This window comes from Trematosphaeria pertusa (assembly GCF_010094035.1).
Source record: "Trematosphaeria pertusa strain CBS 122368 unplaced genomic scaffold BU26scaffold_1, whole genome shotgun sequence".
In the NCBI taxonomy this organism is placed as follows: Eukaryota; Fungi; Ascomycota; class Dothideomycetes; order Pleosporales; family Trematosphaeriaceae; genus Trematosphaeria; species Trematosphaeria pertusa.
In genome coordinates this window covers 2,218,522-2,236,667 of record NW_022987212.1, presented here as the reverse complement: position 1 = coordinate 2,236,667, position 18,146 = coordinate 2,218,522, and the positions used below count along the sequence as shown (strand labels likewise).

The 18,146-nt window shown below is 55.0% G+C and overlaps 7 protein-coding genes across 7 annotated transcripts; 3 read left to right on the top strand and 4 right to left on the bottom strand.

Annotated features, from left to right (window-relative positions):
• Nucleotides 1–1,396: 1,396 nt before the first annotated feature.
• BU26DRAFT_472565 (NAD(P)-binding protein) lies at nt 1,397–3,920 on the bottom strand (the record flags this gene model as incomplete). The annotated part of the gene is made up of 3 exons (XM_033825435.1): nt 3,416–3,920; nt 2,115–3,256; nt 1,397–2,041 (listed from the first exon to the last, which is right to left on the bottom strand). Exons 1-3 carry the CDS (start codon nt 3,501–3,503, stop codon nt 1,397–1,399), a joined length of 1,875 nt encoding a protein of 624 aa, XP_033691364.1. The 5' UTR covers nt 3,504–3,920.
• A 526-nt stretch (nt 3,921–4,446) lies between these two features.
• BU26DRAFT_526798 (uncharacterized protein) lies at nt 4,447–8,073 on the bottom strand (the record flags this gene model as incomplete). The annotated part of the gene is made up of 6 exons (XM_033830728.1): nt 4,447–6,165; nt 6,585–6,850; nt 6,903–7,148; nt 7,396–7,621; nt 7,680–7,968; nt 8,027–8,073. The coding sequence occupies 6 exons, from the start codon at nt 8,071–8,073 to the stop codon at nt 4,447–4,449; spliced, it is 2,793 nt and encodes a 930-aa protein (XP_033691363.1).
• A 355-nt stretch (nt 8,074–8,428) lies between these two features.
• On the bottom strand, nt 8,429–10,792 carry BU26DRAFT_513191 (uncharacterized protein). The gene is made up of 3 exons (XM_033827564.1): nt 9,184–10,792; nt 8,905–9,133; nt 8,429–8,845 (listed from the first exon to the last, which is right to left on the bottom strand). The coding sequence occupies exons 1-3, from the start codon at nt 10,396–10,398 to the stop codon at nt 8,700–8,702; spliced, it is 1,590 nt and encodes a 529-aa protein (XP_033691362.1). The 5' UTR covers nt 10,399–10,792; the 3' UTR covers nt 8,429–8,699.
• Nucleotides 10,673–12,768, top strand: BU26DRAFT_513190 (translation initiation factor eIF-2B subunit beta). Its single transcript, XM_033827563.1, has 3 exons — nt 10,673–11,063; nt 11,118–12,398; nt 12,451–12,768. The coding sequence occupies exons 1-3, from the start codon at nt 10,723–10,725 to the stop codon at nt 12,521–12,523; spliced, it is 1,695 nt and encodes a 564-aa protein (XP_033691361.1). The 5' UTR covers nt 10,673–10,722; the 3' UTR covers nt 12,524–12,768.
• A 336-nt stretch (nt 12,769–13,104) lies between these two features.
• On the top strand, nt 13,105–14,214 carry BU26DRAFT_513189 (glycosyltransferase family 1 protein). The gene has a single exon (XM_033827562.1). The coding sequence runs from the start codon at nt 13,231–13,233 to the stop codon at nt 14,095–14,097; it is 867 nt and encodes a 288-aa protein (XP_033691360.1). The 5' UTR covers nt 13,105–13,230; the 3' UTR covers nt 14,098–14,214.
• Nucleotides 14,155–16,118, bottom strand: BU26DRAFT_545705 (uncharacterized protein). Its single transcript, XM_033831800.1, has 2 exons — nt 15,403–16,118; nt 14,155–15,350 (listed from the first exon to the last, which is right to left on the bottom strand). The coding sequence occupies exons 1-2, from the start codon at nt 15,937–15,939 to the stop codon at nt 14,289–14,291; spliced, it is 1,599 nt and encodes a 532-aa protein (XP_033691359.1). The 5' UTR covers nt 15,940–16,118; the 3' UTR covers nt 14,155–14,288.
• A 172-nt stretch (nt 16,119–16,290) lies between these two features.
• BU26DRAFT_499036 (uncharacterized protein) lies at nt 16,291–18,043 on the top strand (the record flags this gene model as incomplete). The annotated part of the gene is made up of 2 exons (XM_033826378.1): nt 16,291–16,416; nt 16,466–18,043. 2 exons carry the CDS (start codon nt 16,291–16,293, stop codon nt 18,041–18,043), a joined length of 1,704 nt encoding a protein of 567 aa, XP_033691358.1.
• Between the last annotated feature and the right edge of the window lie 103 nt (nt 18,044–18,146).

Genomic DNA, 18,146 nt, shown 5'->3' with positions numbered 1-18,146 from the left:
ACTGACCCCACCAACCGGCCTTCGACATTCCATGGTTCGGCTGTCCGGTCTACCAGTGAAGGTGCATTCTGATTGAGCATTCTCACATCTACATTTTTCGGCATATGAGAGCGTGGCACTTGCAGCAGCTCGCCCGGGCAACGAGTGGAATGTGGTACGATTGACATCTTGGGCGACGGCACGTGGTACGGCACTGTCTGTCACTCGCTGACGACTGACAGAGTCTTTGACAGTCGCTCATGCTCAGGACGCCGTGGTACCGGGGGACCGCAGAAATTCGACGCGCCGACCTCCACTTCAGGAAGGTATCTGCACCTGGTTGCGAGCCGATCGCTGGGAGATCGACTTCGAAGCGAGAGCACTGCAAAGCTTGCATGCACGACGTACGTCTCGTCCTCTATCGTTTCCAAACTCCACTGTGAAATGTCAGACATGCCAACCTAAAGATGTTGGGCAAGCTACAGAACGCCTTCAGGCCCCATCGAGCTCTCGCATGCTCGCGAGCTAGTTAAGCACTCCAAATAGCACTAGTTAGAATGTAGGCGCCCTGTCGATGCTAGTTGAAGGTATATCGGTATACGTAAGTGCGAACCGAAGATAGTCGTCGAGGGAAGTCTAGAGGAAACGCTCTACGTCTACCTCGATTCAACTGTCCTTCCCCGTCCAGAACAAGTAGATCCTTCCATCAACTATTGCATCTTCATCACCATGGGGTCCCACGAGCGGAAAATCCTTTCCGACAGCTCTGGCTTTTCCGTTCCTTCGAGAATTTCTAGTCCGTTGTCTCTCCCCGGTGCTGCGCCTCCGCCAGCATGTCTCAGTCTTTTTCGTCCTGCAGATGATCAGCGCCCCACCAACCCAGCTCGACGAAGCTACACAATTTCAGAAGAATCGGACTTAGTGTGCGCATCTCAATGCGACTCATCTACGCCGGAATATTCACAGTCTTCGGTAGACGTTTCAGGCCACCCCTCCGATTACGCCCAAGCATGTCCGGACTATCTCCATTTCCGTAGAAACATCTATTGAAACGAGCACGTGCTGTCCGATTCAGGCATGCAGCGATCAGCTGTTTCGCTGTTTTAGAGGTCCGGATCTGAGGATATGCGATGCAACTTTGGAAAACTTGGTCTAATCCCGTAGACAGTGCACTGGATGCTTGACCTGCTCGACCTACATGAGACTCTTCTCCATATGCGCGGATTGGCATGCTGGGTTTGTGTTGGAAATGCACAGAATAATGCCGTTATCATCATCTAGTGGATCCAACATTGGCTTCGATCCGCTTCCCAAGTCGCGAGAAGCGGATCGCGACATGCCAGGGAACTCTTTCGGGTATTTGCTGATCAGTCTCTATACAGAACAATGAAGCAACAACCCTCCTACAACAAACTGCTCAAACCGGATTCCTTTCCCTCCATTCCCTCGCCACACTCTCAAACGTACAAAACTCCACCTCCCCCTTCCCCTCCCACCCCTTCAACCACCTCATCACCCGCTCCACCATGCCAATCACATGCGCCATCCCACTCGTATCGGGATGCAGAACCAGCGGGAAAACCATGATATCCTTCTCGCCCAGCTCCTCCACCTCCGTCCTCAACCACTCGAATTTATCCATCCACATGCGCCCCACCACCCGTACATCGACGTATCCCTGACTATTCGGCGTGTGCGGCCAGAATTGCAGAGGCGTCATGTCCTCGGCGTACCAGTTCCCTGGGATCTCGACGAGCGAGCGGGATGTCGGCGGGTTGGGTTGGGGGAGGGGTTTCATCCATTCTTGCGCTGAGGCGGCGGGGGTGTATGTGGGTGCGGCGATGGGCGGGAGGTTGGGGATGTAGTATGGTTTGCTGTCATGGTGCGAGAGGGAGGAGTCGTACAGGAAGGCGTGTTCTTCAAGGAGGGCGATGGTGGTCTCGCGGAGTTGGTAGAGAGGCGCGCGGTAGCCGGTGGGTTTGCGGCCTGTGAGTTTGGTGCACAGGTCGAGGCAGTGTGTGAGCACGTCGCGTTCTTGCGTGGGTGTGAGTTGGGGTGCACCCTAGCCGCGTGTTAGTATCCTCTAACATATCACCGCAGCGGCCTACATATGAAGAGGGAAAGGGACGACTTACTTCATGGCAGTAGCCATGCAGACCGATCTCGCATCCACTATCTACGATCGCCTTGAACTCTTTGGGGAAGCTCTCAGCGGAGTGCATGGGAACGAACCATGTCACATTCTCCTGGATGCCTAGCCTTCTGAAGAGCTTCAACAAGCGCGGAACGCCCACATATGCGGAGAAGAATCCGGAGCTATAATCTGCGAGGTTGTTGTCTGGGTGACTGCCCGTGCCTAGCCATCCGGATACCGCGTCAAAATCCACGGAAACGAGGACTTTGATCTTCGGTTTGGAACTGGCGGGTGGTGAGATCGACTGACCAACGCCCCTGAACGGGTCAGCACCCATTGACGGTGCCTTCTCCTCCCCGCTTATAAGGGCATCCATCTCGGTGCTTGATGGAGACTTCGCCTCAGCCGTAATCTTCTCCGTCCACCTCACCTCCTCCTCACTCCACACAATCCTCCCCTCCATCCCGCCATCCACCGAAATGCACTGCCCCGAAATATGCCCTGCCGCCCTATGACTCGCCAGAAACGCAGCCGCCCTCGCAACATCCTCCGGCTGCGCAATCTTCCTCAACGGCACCGTCGCCTGCGCTTCCCTCCACATCTCCTTCGGGTCATCCAGCCTCCCCTCAATCAACAGCGTATTCACCCACCCAGGCGCCACGGCATTGATCCTCGCTTTCGCATTCAACCTCACGATTTCATTTTTCACGCTCTTGACCAGGCCGTACTGCAGTCCCGCTTTGCCGGAGGCATATTCAGAATGACCCGCTTGGCCGAAGACGCCGCACTCACTTCCCGTGACGACGACTGCGATGTTGGGAAGCTCTTCACCGGTGGCCTGTTGATGCTTTTGCACGGAGCCGAGGAAGTGCTTGATGGTGAGGAAGGTGCCGCGCACGTTGACGGCGTAGGTGCGGTCCCATAGCTCGGTGGGCATGTCCCATATGCTGTAGGAGTTCGACTCGTCTGTGATACCGGCATTCGCGCAGAGAATGTTGACGGGGCCGAAGTGGGCGACGGCATCGGTGATGGATTGCGAAACTGAGGATTCGTCGCTGATGTCGCCTGTGATGCAGTGCAGTGATGCAGAGGGAGCACGGGTATTTGGGCGCTTGTCGTGTGCGGTGACTTTGCATCCTTGGGCTGCGGAATGGTTAGTCTTTGCTGGGAGATGTGGGTTGGTGGTGACTCTTGCGACCGATGACTTCGGACTCCGCTTCTACATTGTATATCATGCCAGGCCGCCATATACACAGACGCGTGTCCATTTGAATCCCAAAGAATGACTGGGCACACACCTACCTAGGAATTCCTCAACAATCGCTGACCCAATACCTCCCGCCGCCCCAGAGACAAAGACATGCAGACCCTCAAGCTGCAGGAACGACATCTCAACTCTTTAAAACTCGCCTACCGTTCTCTAAAATCATTATATCTGATACAAAGTTAACGGTGAACATTTAATAGCTGATCTTGAGGAGACATGACGCTGTAATCGCATCTACCAGTGACGCCGGAGATACGCGATTAGCAACACGATACGGATCCGTTATCAACAGCCTCTCTCTCCGCGACCGAAAGAGGCCAAACACTAGCAACACCCGCATGCACACAGAACACGCGCGATTGCAAAGAACTCGCAAAGAGCATCTCTACCTCCGCAGAAACCGTCGCGAAAGCGCCAAAAAAAAGGGCGTTGAAAAGGAAAACGCGGGCACAATGACGCCACGCCACCCCTACCCTGACCCAAGCCAGCACCCAAATGCCCCCTCCTCAGCTACTCATGCCATGCGCAGCGCGTAAACAATTCCCTCTGCCCCTCCCTTCCTACGCCCCGTCCGAAGGGCAACACGCCATGCGCCCCTCGCCCCTCCGCAACCTACCCCAAACGGCAAGTCTTGCACCGGAGAAACGAAAACCATCGATTCCAGTCGGCCAGACGCCCTTTTCTTAGGGCGACGGGCGACCAATCACAGCGCGCATGCTACACCGTTTGCGGCCACGCGCAGCACGTGGACGAATCAGCAACGGGGCGTGAGTCGATGGCATTAGTTGGGTATGTGGGCGACGGGGCGTGGAGTGGAGTGGAGCGGAAACGAACGGGGGGAATGACGAGAGAGTATTTGTCGGGTGCCGATGGAGTGTGGATTTTTGAAAGGCGAAGAGGTGGGTATAATTCTTGTTTCTATCCTACATGGTGTTTCGCGGACCGATATCCCCGTTTGGTGGGCATATCCCTAGAACTCCGATCCGCAATACCGCGATGACAACCCTACGCTCGAACGGAGGAAAAGAAAAGAAGGAGAATTAAAAGTTTCACAATAAACCTCATCTCATCCCGAAGCGGCCAGAATTCTCCTTACTACGCCCCCACCGTGACCACAAACGCCATTCGCTTGCCTCCAGACTTCGCTCGCTCCCCTCCATTGCCAGATCAAGTCCGGATTCTCCCTTAGAGTCGTCCCGTACTCCTCTTTCAACTCATTCAACGCTTCACTGAGCTCCCTCACCCCATGCACCACCCATCTCAGCTCTCTTCCCTCTACCGTCGCCGGTGGGATCTGATTCTTGAGTGCATCGAGAAGTGGGACAAGGCGTGAGAGATTTGGCGGGAGATTGTAACGCCAGGATGCTTCGATCCACGTAGTTACAGCTCCGCGGTCTGTAAGGAAGGCCGAGAGGGAGGGGAGCCACGGGGTTTGCTCGAACTGATCAGATGTTTGTCTGGTAGCCGCGCGGGGACGGCATGTGAAGTTCGATAGGGCGCGCGTGAGGTGTATTGGCCAGCAAAGGCTAGCATATCGAAGAAATGGCAACTCCGCGTCAAATGCCGCCGCTAGTGGGAGTTGAGGTGTGTTTGCTGAGGATGTAGACGCGGATGCGTAAGTCGGAAACCCTTCAGAGTCAGATGCTGAGGACATGGACTTGTATCCACTGTCGCCTGACTTGCTCGTCCTCATACTAATCCCACTGCTCGTCGCGAAGGATATTGGTGTAGGTCGGGTGTGAAGGGGCAATCTAGCCAAGGGTCGTTTGGGGACGTCGTTTGCGAGATAGGATAGGCATCGCGCGGCGAGATGCGCGTGTGGGATACTGTCGTCGAACAAGCTGAACTCTGAATCCTGGAAATCCGGCGATTCCAGATATTCCCTCGCTGACCTGTGCGAGAACACGACGCGGCTGGCTGTAACTTCGACCAAGCCGCACGTAAGCCGAGGTATTGAGTCGGCAAAGTTGGAGACGTAGCTCGATTCTGTGGTGAGCTTGCCAGGATTGACAGCCAAGGCAGTTTGCAGTGTCGGTATATCTAATCGGTGGATTGATAACGACAGCCAACGAAAGATGTTGGCCACTACCTGCCTTTCCTTTTGGGGCCGTAGGTCAAGCATGGCAAGGATATGGCGGTATAGGGACCCTAGGCCTTCTAGTTGGTGAGCCTGTTCAAGGACGGTGTGGCGTTCGTTCGGTGATAGTCCGGGCGACTGAAGATATCTTAGCAGCAGACTGGCCCACAGAAACATGCCATTTGATCTGCTGGCTATTTGAGGAATAAGCGATCGATCCATGGAGATCCCGAAGTATCCCTGATCAGCCATTCGATTTAGGTTCTCCGTAAGGTAGGACTCAATGTCTTCTTTATTGAGTTCCGCACTTAAGCTGAGGATATGCGGTGCATCTGACGCCCATTTCTGATACTCGAGAGGAATATCGATGTCTGGTCTGCTGAGAAGGATAACTCGTGCGTCCGATCTTCGGCAGACTTCTGGCAAAGAGTGAAGAAAGAGCTCGCTGTCGCTACACTCATCGATGCCGTCGATAACAAGGAATGTCGGATGTTGCCGTAGAAGGAGGGACAAAACTGCCAGGATGTCGTCCGAAGATGCCTTTCCGTGGGTAGGCGTCTTGCGCATTAGGATAGATATTGCATCTAGGGTAGCGCGATCGTGTCGGTGGGTATGTACTAGTTGATATGCCAGGGCTCGAAATGCGTCGTTAGGATGAATGCAGTATGAGTGTGCTGCGTTGAAGTGGAAGAATGCTGTCGAGGGAGCCTCGTATTCGTCATCAATGTTCAAATCGTCGGCGTCTGCGCTGAGTTCGTCGATGACGGCCCCAGAAATGAAGCTCTTGCCGAATCCAGGCTGTGCTGTACAAATTGTCAGCCTAAGAACTTCGTGAGCTATGAAAATAAAAAAGGCGCTCCTAGCAAGTCAAGGATCTCTCGCACCCTTACTTATCTTTACCATGAACGACTCGTCTTAGAGATATTCCCCGCCAACCCACTCTCCACAGCCTCTCAGTCACGTCGGGTTTGCCAGCATGCCGTCAGAGCTGTGAGACGACCCCGCAGTACCCTCTAGTCTGCAACTTGTTCTTGCGGCTGGGTAGAGAGGGGCCGTCTCCAGGCTACAACAATCGAGACCTCTGCCGGCACCTAGGGATACGACGGCATTTACCTTCCCTATCCCACAGCAGGTACCAGTGGTGGAAGAGACCGAGGGGGAGATTTGAGCTCACCTTGAACGAACAGAACCCTATCATGCCAACTTCTTTCCAGCTCTTCGGCATCATTTGCCGAAGCTTGCTCAAAGGGGGAATGCTTCCATGTGCAATACTTCGAGCTCTTAAGAAACCAAGTGCAGGAATTCGGATGTCGTTGGAGTAGGCGATGTTCATACACGTCTCGATAAGCGCAACAATTCGAAAGCCACGCTTTGACCTTGTCGACCCGCCTCACTGAGGAAGAGTCAGCCTGGTGTGCTTGATGAAGCGTGTGCGATGGACTGACTTCGTTTCGCCATCCTCTGCTCCACGAGCTCATTGCTGTCGTTCGCCTCGACTTGGTGATGCAAGAACTCAATGTACTCTCTTCGACGTTGCGCTATCGTGCCTTGGTCCTGGATTGCTTTTTTGGTCTCGCCTTCTAACCATATTTTGTGCCGTAGGAGGCGCGCTTCTAGATGGGCGAAGCGCGAGTCGAGCGGGCGCCAAAGTATTGTAGGTGACGAGAGGCGAAGATGTCGCAGTCCAACCCCTGCAAAGCGTCAGGTAATACCAAACATTTGAACTGAGTTTTGGGTTTGAAATCGACGCAATATCTTGCGCGAGCTTTGTGACGGAAAACGTGCTCAGGGGCTCAAAGTAATTGGTGGGGTGCGGTCGTACTGCGCCATAACAAAATGGCAGGCATTTCCGGATGGGGAAGCGACGTCCGGGAATTTTGAGGCGCGAATTACGAATATTCCAGAACGCAGGATTTTCGTACGTAAAAAGCAACGTACCGTGGTGGCCTCTCGAGAGCATGCGGTACAGATCCAGGCAGAATTGGATCATGTCTGCATACACATAAGACATCAGCGCCGCAAGCCGTGCGTCTTGACTCTGGCTCTGAAAGTGCAGCTGGTGCTTGCAGGACTCATGGAGCTGCTGGTACTGCGGCAGCGTGTGCGCAATGCTCTCGAACATGTCGGCGATCTTCTCGAGGAAGACGGCGTAGTTGCTCCCGACCTGCATGACGGTTAGGCTAGGATCCATCATGGTATGTGGTAGGGGCCGAGTCACTGACTTTGAAGACTAGTCGGATGCACCCCCAGAGCCAGCCAAGCCAGTCGGGCTTGACCTGGACGCAGATGCTAAGGAGCTCAAAGTACGGGGCGAACGTTCGCGCGAAGAATGTCATCTTCTTGCAGCATGCCAGCAGTCTCCTATGCTCTTTCACATTGGCGTCGCAGATAGTCCGCATGTCGTCCAGCAAAGTGGAAACGTCGGCATGATGGCGGAAGTTCCTCCGGTGCTCTTCCGAAAGGGTATGCTGAATAGCCTCAAGGGCTTCATCGAAAAGAGAGTGTTCGGGCCTGCACCGTTAGTTCAGTCTATGCGGCCTGGTCCTAGTCGACGGCCAGAGACACTTACCCTGGCTCTACCATGGCTATGTCGACGGTATGAGTCTGTGGCGACATTTCTTGAATCTTTTCGAGCCCAGTCCGGATCCGACCCTTCCTAACTGATACATTGGACGGCCTTCAAAAGTAGCTTCAGCTTCGCAGCACATGGAGCGACGAGGACATGGCAAGGGCATGGGGAAAGCGGGAAGGAGCAATAAGCAAGAAAGCCAGGTAAGGGAGGCTCCAAATGAAGGATTGAGTAGAAAACTGCAACGTCGCATGCGAGGGCGCATGGTGTAGAGAAGATTTACGTGGGGCTTGCGGGTTGCGGGACGATAAGCGGGTAGGTACCTGCAGAAGCAAGTGGTGTTGAGGTAAGACGCCTTACAAAACCATGGGGGGTTGCCAAGGCGCCCCCGTGTGGCGTGGGTAGACGAGACCTCATTCGCAAATCGGACACAGCAGACACGGATACCAAGTGTTTTACCGGCCCGGCGGAATGGAACAGTAATACTAAAAACAAAGACACATGGGCGACGGCGCGAGGGCAATGCGGAAATGTTTGCGTACGAATAAACTCTTGGGTATCTCCTCTCCAATCAGCAGCTCTGCGTGGGCAAGAGCCCTCTATAATACAGCGGATATTAAAAAGTTTGGTACGGAAATACGATCACCTGGACAGCGACTACCACAGCTGCACATCAGGCCGTCTGTGGCTGGCCTAGCCGCAACGCCAGCAGTGCGCGGACGTCTGTGACATACTGCAAGCCCTCAAGCAGAGGGATCAGATGCAGGAGCCCATTGTCTGTCGGGTCGCTAATCCAGCCCTCGATGGGAATGGCATTGTCTGTTATCGAGCATCAGTCAAGGCCCTCGTCGGCGTACCCGGACGGGAGGCGGTCTCACCTTCGTGGAAGATGTAGCACATGGGGCTGTTATCAATGATCATGACTTTGCTCAGATCCGGCTCTACCTGAGCCAAGTCCTTAATGTAAGCCCCATTGCGGAACGTGCAGTGCTGCCGGTAGTATCTTCCCGCAAAGTACTTGCGCTCGGCCTCCAGCCAGTCGATGACGGGATCGGCGTATTCTTGCACCGAGGCTGTGAATATTATCAAGTTGTACCATTTACACACCTGCCGTGGGATTAGCGGGATGCCCACTCGCAAGATGCGGGCTGACATACCTTTTTCAGGAACTCGTCACAGTGAGGCCGTTTATGGACATAATACAGGATTGGAACCTGGGGCCCTATTATTTGGCCTCCAGCGCCGACTGGATGCTGCAGTTTCACCTCGACCATGTGCCCGGTCGTGTAACGGCCGCCCTTGGCCATGCTGTGGATTAAAGTTTCGTCAAGGTCAATGATCAGCGTTTTCTGGTGCGGGCCGACGGTAGATGTGCCTGACGCGGAGTACGACGGCTGGCGCCGCGGGACCAAGGGACGCGGGGGCTGAGGGGCTCGTGGAAACTTCGTCAGCTGTTTGGATGCATTTACGGGACCAGTGGGGGATTTCAGCGCAGCCGCAGCCTCTGCCGACACCTGGTTCGAGCCACCCTTGGAGCTGGCGCGAGGTTGCGCCTTCTTCGCCGCTTTGCGCTGCCGCAACGCTTCCTCATTGTGCAACTTGATGCGAATCTGCCGCTTCGCGGGAGCTATCTCCTCGGTGGTGGATGATGCGCTCGATTTAGCTCTCGTGTGGCGGGACGGCGTATCGTTGTCCTCATCCCTCGTGGGAGGCCGCTCGCTCTCTGGCTCTGAATCGGAAGTTATCGCTGTCGACGTTGAGGCAATAGATGGCGAGCGCTTGACCGGCTTTTTAGTCTTGTTCGACTGCGAAACACTCGGCCTGCTCTTGCGCTTCCCCTTGTCGCTACCCTCCGAGGAATCCGACGCGTGGAACGTTTCCGCTTTGGTCTTTTTCCGGCGTGTCCGAGTGAACGAGCGTGCTATGTGATATATCGGCGCGACTATTGAAAACCTGCCGTCCTCGTGGTAGAAGCATGCTAGCAAGTATTGGCCCGAAACGACAATGGGTGAAAGCAGCAGCTTGAAGCCTCCTACAAATGCCTCGGATATCCGCTGTGGAAGCAACCACCTTTTCGACGCCTGTACATGGGCATATGGGGCCTCTGAACTGCTGAGTAGCGGCGTCTTCTCGTCCATCTCTGGCGCGGTGGTGTCTGTTTGCGTGTAGGTAGCACTGTCCATCCTCCCGGCACCCGTGTCGTCCTTTTCGTCGGAACTGGTTATTGATAGCGTGTCCGCATCATTTGGTTGCTGCGCAGGGCTGGTCCGAGGTTGTGCTTGGAGGATGTTGCTCTCGGATGCGGCGCGTGAACGGGGGGGACTGGGCGGTGGTGTATTGCCAATGTGTGCGAGGACGTTCAGGGAGTTCATGCTCTGGTCAGAGCCATTAACCTGTATTGGCGTTGCTAGCAAGCTCTATGCAGGGTGAGATATCGTGGGATGCTGTGGAGCAGCGACGTGTTTGCAGGGGTTGCCGTGCGGGTGTTTCTGGGGCGGGTGGGTGGCGCTGGCAGGCAGAGCAGCTGGGTGAAGGATGATTACAGTCGCCAGGCACCAGTGAAGCCCGTCGAGACCCGGGCGCAGCAGCAGAGGGCGCGATGCTGACGGTGGAGAGGGTTGCGGTGGTTGGGGCCGGGTGCAGCCGAGAGCAATGACGGAAGGACGAGCCCTGGCCGCCCGAAGAGGAAATCGGAAATGCCGAGTGAAGACTCACACTCACTTAACTTTCTGCCACAGTTCACCACGCGCGAAGCTCCTCTTTCCCTCAACAAAAGCTCTGGAAAGAATCTAAGGACAGAGAATCCCACAGCAAATTTCGTTCTGCGCTCAAGTCCTAAATTAGGCACGACCCCACCACCGCCGAGCAGACAGCTACACCTCACTCCATCTGCGTCGAAAATCACCGACACCCGCATAAGCATCTGCAGTGTAGATAGGATGACGCAGGGGGCCGTGGCGGTCGCCCCGGGGCTCTCCTCCTTTCTCAAATCTCTCAAAACAACTCCTGCAGACCCATCTGTGGAGCACTTTATATCGTAATGTTTCTCACGAGGTAGCTTCATGGTCAATTACGAGCTAACGGTGCGCAGACTCCTCAAGCGACGACAGATCCGCAACTCGCGACCATGCGCCATAGCCACTACTGCCCTCATGCTCCGCGTCGTGGGAGAGTTTAAAGGACGGGATGCAGCGAAGCTCATGGAGCGGATACGACAGGTTGGCCGGCGGTTGACGGCAGCACAACCTCGCGAGGTTGTCGTTGGCAATATCGTACGTCGAGTGCTCGGTCTAGTGAGAGAGGTGCTCGACGAGAACGTTGGTGGAGACACGAACGGAGGGTTCGATACGGGCCGCAACACACCTACGCAGCCTCACGACTCCATGACCAGGCCGACACTAGCCTCGAGCATATCTACCTTCAGTCCGCTCAAGCATGCGGCTGTAGAGCCTATGGATGCAAGCCTGCACCAGTCCGACATGTCTGAGTCAGGGGAATTGCCAAAGCGGCCTGGGTTACTCACATCTCATACCTCCTATGCTCCCGCTTCAGCTGCGCCTCTGGTTAACTCACTATTCGGGCTTTTCTCCCAGCCGACGGACACACCGTCGAATGCAAGCACGCCTACCGGATACACATCCCCCGAGGGAAAGAGTGCGCACAGTCTGAACCTGGAACGACTAGCGGATCTTAGCAAAAGCCAGCCAAATCTTGATCTAAGAGCTGAAGTCATGGACGGCATCAAAGAGCTGCAGGACGAGTTGGAGCAGTCAGACGAGCAGATCGCCAGCGTGGCCCTCGAGCATATACATTCAAACGAAATCATCCTCACCCACACAGCGTCAACAACCGTTCAGAAGTTCTTGCTTAGTGCGGCAAGAAAGCGGAAATTCACGGTCGTGCATGCAGAGACGTATCCCCACGATAATACTGCCACGCACGGCATCCTGCTCACTGGGAGAAAGCGAGAAGGACATGTGCATGATGAAGAGGATCAGTGGAAACCGCTCACTTCTGTTGGGATTCCGGTCTACGTCATCCCGGACTCGCATGTCTTCGCCATAATGTCACGCGTCAATAAGGTCATTCTAGCAACGCACACCGTATTAGCGAACGGAGGCCTTGTGGCAGCCGCAGGCGCACATATGATCGCAAAGGCAGCCAAAGAGCACCAGACACCGGTTGTCGTGCTCAGTGGCGTGTATAAGCTGAGCCCAGTATATCCCTTCGACATCGACGAGCTCATCGAGTATGGAGATGCCGGGAGCGTGGTCCCATACGATGACGGTGAATTCGTGGATAAAGTAGATGTCGAGAATCCGTTGTACGACTATGTGCCGGCCGATCTGGTCGACCTCTACATCACCAACCTGTAAGTCTCTCTCCTAAGGATTTAGCTAGTTTCCCGTGTACTGACTGGGCAGTGGCGGGCACGCGCCTTCGTATCTCTATCGTATCGTGGCAGATCACTATCGCTCGGAGGATATTACTCTATGATCGGCAGGACCACTGAACGAGCGTGAAAATGAGAAAGAATTTAAGCTACTTGAGTAGCTGTTTAAGAGAGCATTTGACTTGTATACTGCTGAAAAGAGCGGATAGAAGATGATTTGCATCACCTCCTTCAAATAATCCACCATTCTTGAGAAGGCTGTGCACCTTCTCCCTGTGCTGAATTGGTCATGCTCTCGAACTTGCTTACTGCAGCTGGTATCAGCTGGCAAGCACTTCTGAAGTTTCCAAATTACCTCCAATTACTATCGGACTTAACGTCGTACTGTGCGCCGTATTACTTTTTATTTTAACATACCTAGGTAACTATCAAGCCGCACAACGGCACGCTTTCCTCTTGTAGAACACAGTCGGAGGAAAACCAGCTAATGGGTTGCCATACTCATTACTATGTATCTTGCTAGGAACGTTGAGATTGGAAGAGGCTGTTAAACAGCGCATACAATGAGGCCTAGATGTGAAGGCAGTGCACGTGACGTCGCGCACCGCTAGCGTGTGATTGGCGACCCCACTACCGACACGTAAGACGGTGCGTCAATCTCAAGCTCAAGCTCACTCTTTGAACAATCAAACTACAACAATGCTCAGACCTCGATATCCGTGAACTACATTTCGGCTTCTTCGAACTCTTCCAAGGTCTCTCTATCCAAAAATCAACTCAATTCCTCGCTCCACCGCCTCAACCGCCCACAATGGCACCCCCGCCATCCTCTCTCTACACACTCTCCTTCTTCCTCGCCGCTCTCACAACCCTCCTCGTCTGCGCCTCTCTCCGGCTCCTCGCCATCCTGCCACGGACACCCTTCCGACCGCAGCCCATTCGCCGCAAACCAATTGCAACCCGTGTGCTCATCGTGCTCGGCTCCGGAGGCCACACACACGAAATGTTTTACCTGCTTAGGGAGCTCGATACAAGCAAATATACACACAGGACGTATGTGGTCAGCAGCGGGGACGCTTTTAGTGCGCAAAGGGCAGTTGAGTTTGAAGGGGAGTTGGAGGTGAGGGAGAAAGCGAGGTTACGGCGGAAAGAGGAGCTGGAAGAGGAGGAAGACGAGAAGTTGGAAGGGCAAAATGGAAAGATAGCCACGCAGAATGAGGAAAGACAAGCATGCACAGGACCTGACCACTACAACGTCGCCACCGTTCCCCGCGCCCGTCACATCTACCAATCCATCCTCACTACACCAGTATCCTCCCTTTGGACCTTGTGGAAGTCTTTCCCTCCCTTACTAGCAGCTCCGCCTTTGTTGCCCGATCAATCCCCACAAACGCCCTACGAAGCCGCTGCGCAAGACCTCCCTGACCTCATCCTCACAAACGGCCCTGCAACAGGCGTCATCATCGTCCTAGGAAGCCTTATTTTGCGCTTCTTCAACCTACGCGGCGCAAATAGCAGAGGGAAATGCAAGACGGTGTATGTGGAGAGCTTTGCGCGGGTCAAGACGCTGAGTCTGAGTGGGAAACTATTGTTGAGGGTTGTGGATCGGTTTGTGGTGCAGTGGGAAGCCTTGGAGGGAAAGGGTGGTAGGGCGGAGTTTTGGGGTGTGCTGGTTTGAAAGCAGAGGGGTCTGACATGATGATATGGGAAGCGAAGAGAAAATGCATAGCAAGGTGTTAAGGAGTAGTCTTACATTTGCAAAGCTAGATACCCCCACCAATCGATGCATACGGCTGGGCTGCACATCCAGTCCCTTATCCTACAGATGAACGTCTAATATCTACAGCATGCCGGGTCTGGTGGAGGCGCTCAGTCCACCTCTTCTAGCTTTTTCGCAGCTTTTCTCCTCTTCTCCGTCAACTTCACCCCATTATCCTGCATATGCTTCCCAAGCGCCGCCAAAAGCACCTCAGTCGAAACCTTCGGGTTCGCCATCTCCGCCTGCGCCTTCCTCGCCCACTCCACCTCCCACCGCAACTGCAGAGGCGTCTTCATGCGATCCAGCTGCCTCTGCTTCGCCTCCTGCTCCTCCGGATTCGCTTTCGGTTTCTCGATCTCCCTCGTCTCCTGAGCTACGCGCTCTCTCTTCTCTCTCGCCTCTGCCCACTTCGCTTCGCGGATATGAGGGGCAAGTTCCTGAGAGAGCTCGTTCGGGAAGGGCGGGTAGACGAGCGTCGGATAGAAAGTCTTGGTCTCCTCGCCTTCGATTCTATTGCGGCCTGTGTCTTCGTCGAAGTCGGGCGGTCGCTTGTCGGGCTGGGGTTTTCCTTCCTTTCGCGCTGTATACACTTCCTCGATCTGTTTGTTGATGGAGTTCATCTCCTTTTCGTCTTCCGCCTGGAGCTCATCGTTGTCCTCTAGCTTCTTCTGCGCTCCGCCAGTGAGGGGAGAGGCGGCGTAGCGCCTGAGACTTTCCTTCACTTTCACCCAATTGGCGCCCAAGTTGCGGAATGACGACCGGAACCAGCCTTGCTTCACTTCAGTGGTAGTGGTATCCTTCCTGTCGGACTCAGGCTCCTCCTTCTCCTCTTTTTCCCACGGCCACGCTATTCTCCGCCTAGTGCCGGCAATGTAGCGGTTGAAGATGGGAAGGCCGGTGTCAGGGTCATATCGATGCTCTTTGGGGAATTCCTCGTTCCCATAGTCGAGGCCGGTGAAGGGATCAATGCCCGTCGTGTGACGCTCCATGACAAGGTGGTCGACGACCACGTCTTCGTAAATGTGCTTGGCTTCTCCCTCGGCGTTGTAGGTAGCGATACGATAGGGTACCACGAGACGAAGGTCAGAGAGCGGGACCATAATTTCGGTCTCGCGCTTCGCGGGAGCCTCCTGACCCGGGGGTACGTTGAATGCCGAACCATCGGCGTAGTGCTGGCAGGGTAATCAGTCTGGGCTGAGGAGAATCGTGCGCGCAAAGTAATACCTTGTTGAGATCTTTGACAATAGCCTCATGCGACTCCTCTGAGATTGAGTCGACAACCCCAATCTTGCCCTTCTCCCTGCCCTTCATCAGCACCACACGGTCGTCCTGGACAATGTGGAAGTATTTCTTGTCGTCCACAACGAACGGGTATTCCAGCTGCAAGCCTTTCTTCTCCCGAACTTCATTCCGATTCTTTTGCACGCGCACTGGAATGGCAGGCCGTCGTAGCTCTTCCGCTTCCATGGCTCCATATCGACCCGCTCCCGAGCCGATGGCGCGGTTGGGACGCAGCGGCCCGAGAAACCAGTCCTCGCGGGCGTTCCTCAGGGCGCGTTTCTCGATGTCGTGCGCATTTTCCTTGGTCCATGCTTGGAGGCTTATGGCGGTGGACTTGGATTCATGGCGGTCTTTTGCGATGGCTTGGCGCTTTTTGCGGGCGCGTTCGTGCCAGCGGATGGCGGCTTTGACCTTTTTGATCTCTTTCAGTTTCTGCAGCTGCTTCGCCGTTCGCAGCGGAGCAGCGGCCAATTGGCTCATGGTGGATGCGCCGGAGTCGGGTTTGCGATGCTTTGTCGAGGTTTGGAGGTGCTATCGAGCCATGGGAGGGAGGAGGGAGGACAAAGGATGGTGTCGGGACAATGGAATTGGAGGCCGCAAGTAGATAATATGAATAGGATTTCTACACCCTTCGACCTACTGCTCCCCCAGCCGTGTGGTGAGGATCGATTGACAACAGTTGCTGCACGAGGTGGAACGGAAGTCGGAGCTCCCAAATTTCGCACGACAGCACTAAGGCGGCAACTCCCGAGGTCGGGGCAGAATTGTCGAAGCCTCCGCGCGACAACAAGCCGCACCAGCATCCACGCGCTCGCGCCGCCGACGTCCACAATGCCGCAGCTGCTCCGGCGCAAGCTGCGCTGCCACTACTGCAACTCGAATTCGCGGAACGAGCAGTCGGGCATTCCTCGGACATGGCTGTGTCCCTACTGCGACGCGGTGAATCATTTGGACGAGGTACGCTCATCGATGGACAGCTCCGGCTCCCTCTACTGACACTCTACAGCGCGGTCAGATTACCGACCCGCCCCTTGAGACTATTGCGGCCCAAGCACCTCAGTACGCACGCAACCGCTCCCCTACCCCCGTCATGTCCGCCGAGTCGCCGTTCTGCGATACCTGCCAGCGCAACCAGCTCCTCCTAAACAAGACACTGGCCGAGTACATACCCGACGAAGATGATCCAGAGTACGACAAGTACGCCGCATCTGTGGATGACTACCGCGCCGAACTCGAAGAACGATATCCGCAAGTCTGCGAGAACTGCATCGAGCGGGTTCAGGCCCAGATCCGGGCGGCCGGTTATGCGGCAAAGGCTGATCACTTGCGCCGAATACTAGAGCAGAGTACAAAAGCTAGGGGTGACGCATACACTCCCCGGCAGTTCTGGACGCTATGCATCATCTCGCTCGCGGAGTGGACCTACATCGTCAGCGTCTTAGTGGGGCTCATTTGGCACGCTTTCGGAACCATAGTCGCGCCGGATGCTGGAATGTTCGAGGATGGGGATTTCAGCTGGCGCATATGTCTGCAAAAGGCGGTCATGGTCCGGGAAGTCGACCAATCCTGTTTACGGTCGCCTTACATCCTGCAGCTTGTCAAATACGCCTTAATTGCGGACCTCCTTACCATCTGGTGGAACCCGAAGCTGAAGCAGAAGACCAACCGCGCCGGCGGCCGGATGCGCGGTCTCCATTTAGTCTGGTGCGTGCGCATCGCCGTGCTTGCGGTCCGCTACCTCAGCTTCCGCTCCTTTGGCGCTATAGAGATGGAGCAGAGGGACCATCCGCAGCGGTTCCATTATACGCACGGCATCATCTTCGCCATCCTACTATTGTCCACCATTGTTGGTTGGAACTCCGTCCGCATCGTCTACCCGTCCACTGCATCATTGAAGAAACCTCTAGATTCCCACCTACCCAGCGCACCGAATAGCGCTGAAAAGGCTCGCAGGTCCGGACCTACCTCCGTACTGCCGAACAGCTCCAGCTTCGACACGATGGCGCAGTCTTTCACATCAAGCTTCCTTGCTGAACCAAGCACGAACTACCCGCCGTCGCCCACGCTTAGCGCGGTATCCTCTGCTACCCATGACAGCGAGACGAGTACACCATATATGCGCAGACCGAGCACAAGAGGAGGAGACGACGCCATGGACTGGACACCCACGCAAAAGCGCTTCGCTAGCAATACGCCCTCCATCCTCCCACCCCAATGGCTCCCGTCTTCCCCTCTCCCTCAGCCCACCCCGACTCGGCAACAGCACTCCATCTTCAGCAAACCCGATCCAAACCCATTCCGCCACAAGATTCCCGCCGCTCCGAAGGCACCAGCGCAAGCGAAAGCGAACCCATGGAATCCAGGCGTATGGGCGCCACCACTGAAAGCAACAACCACAAATTTCTTCAAGGATAACAGGAAGGGCGAAGAGCACGGCGATAGGGGGCTGCAGGGTATTGGCGTGCCGAAGAACATCCAGAAAGATGCGGAAATGTTTCAAGCACCGAAGTTGAAGTACGATTACTATGGCAAGTTGAAGGAGACGGGGCTTGAGAGCTCCTTCAATGACTTGTTCTCGAAATGAGCTGTTAGAAAAGACTTGAGGTAGGTTCATTGTTGGAGGTACCACCGGGCCTGGCATGGGCGGAGTTTTTGATTAAGATACCCTTCTCTCCTTTGTGTGCATG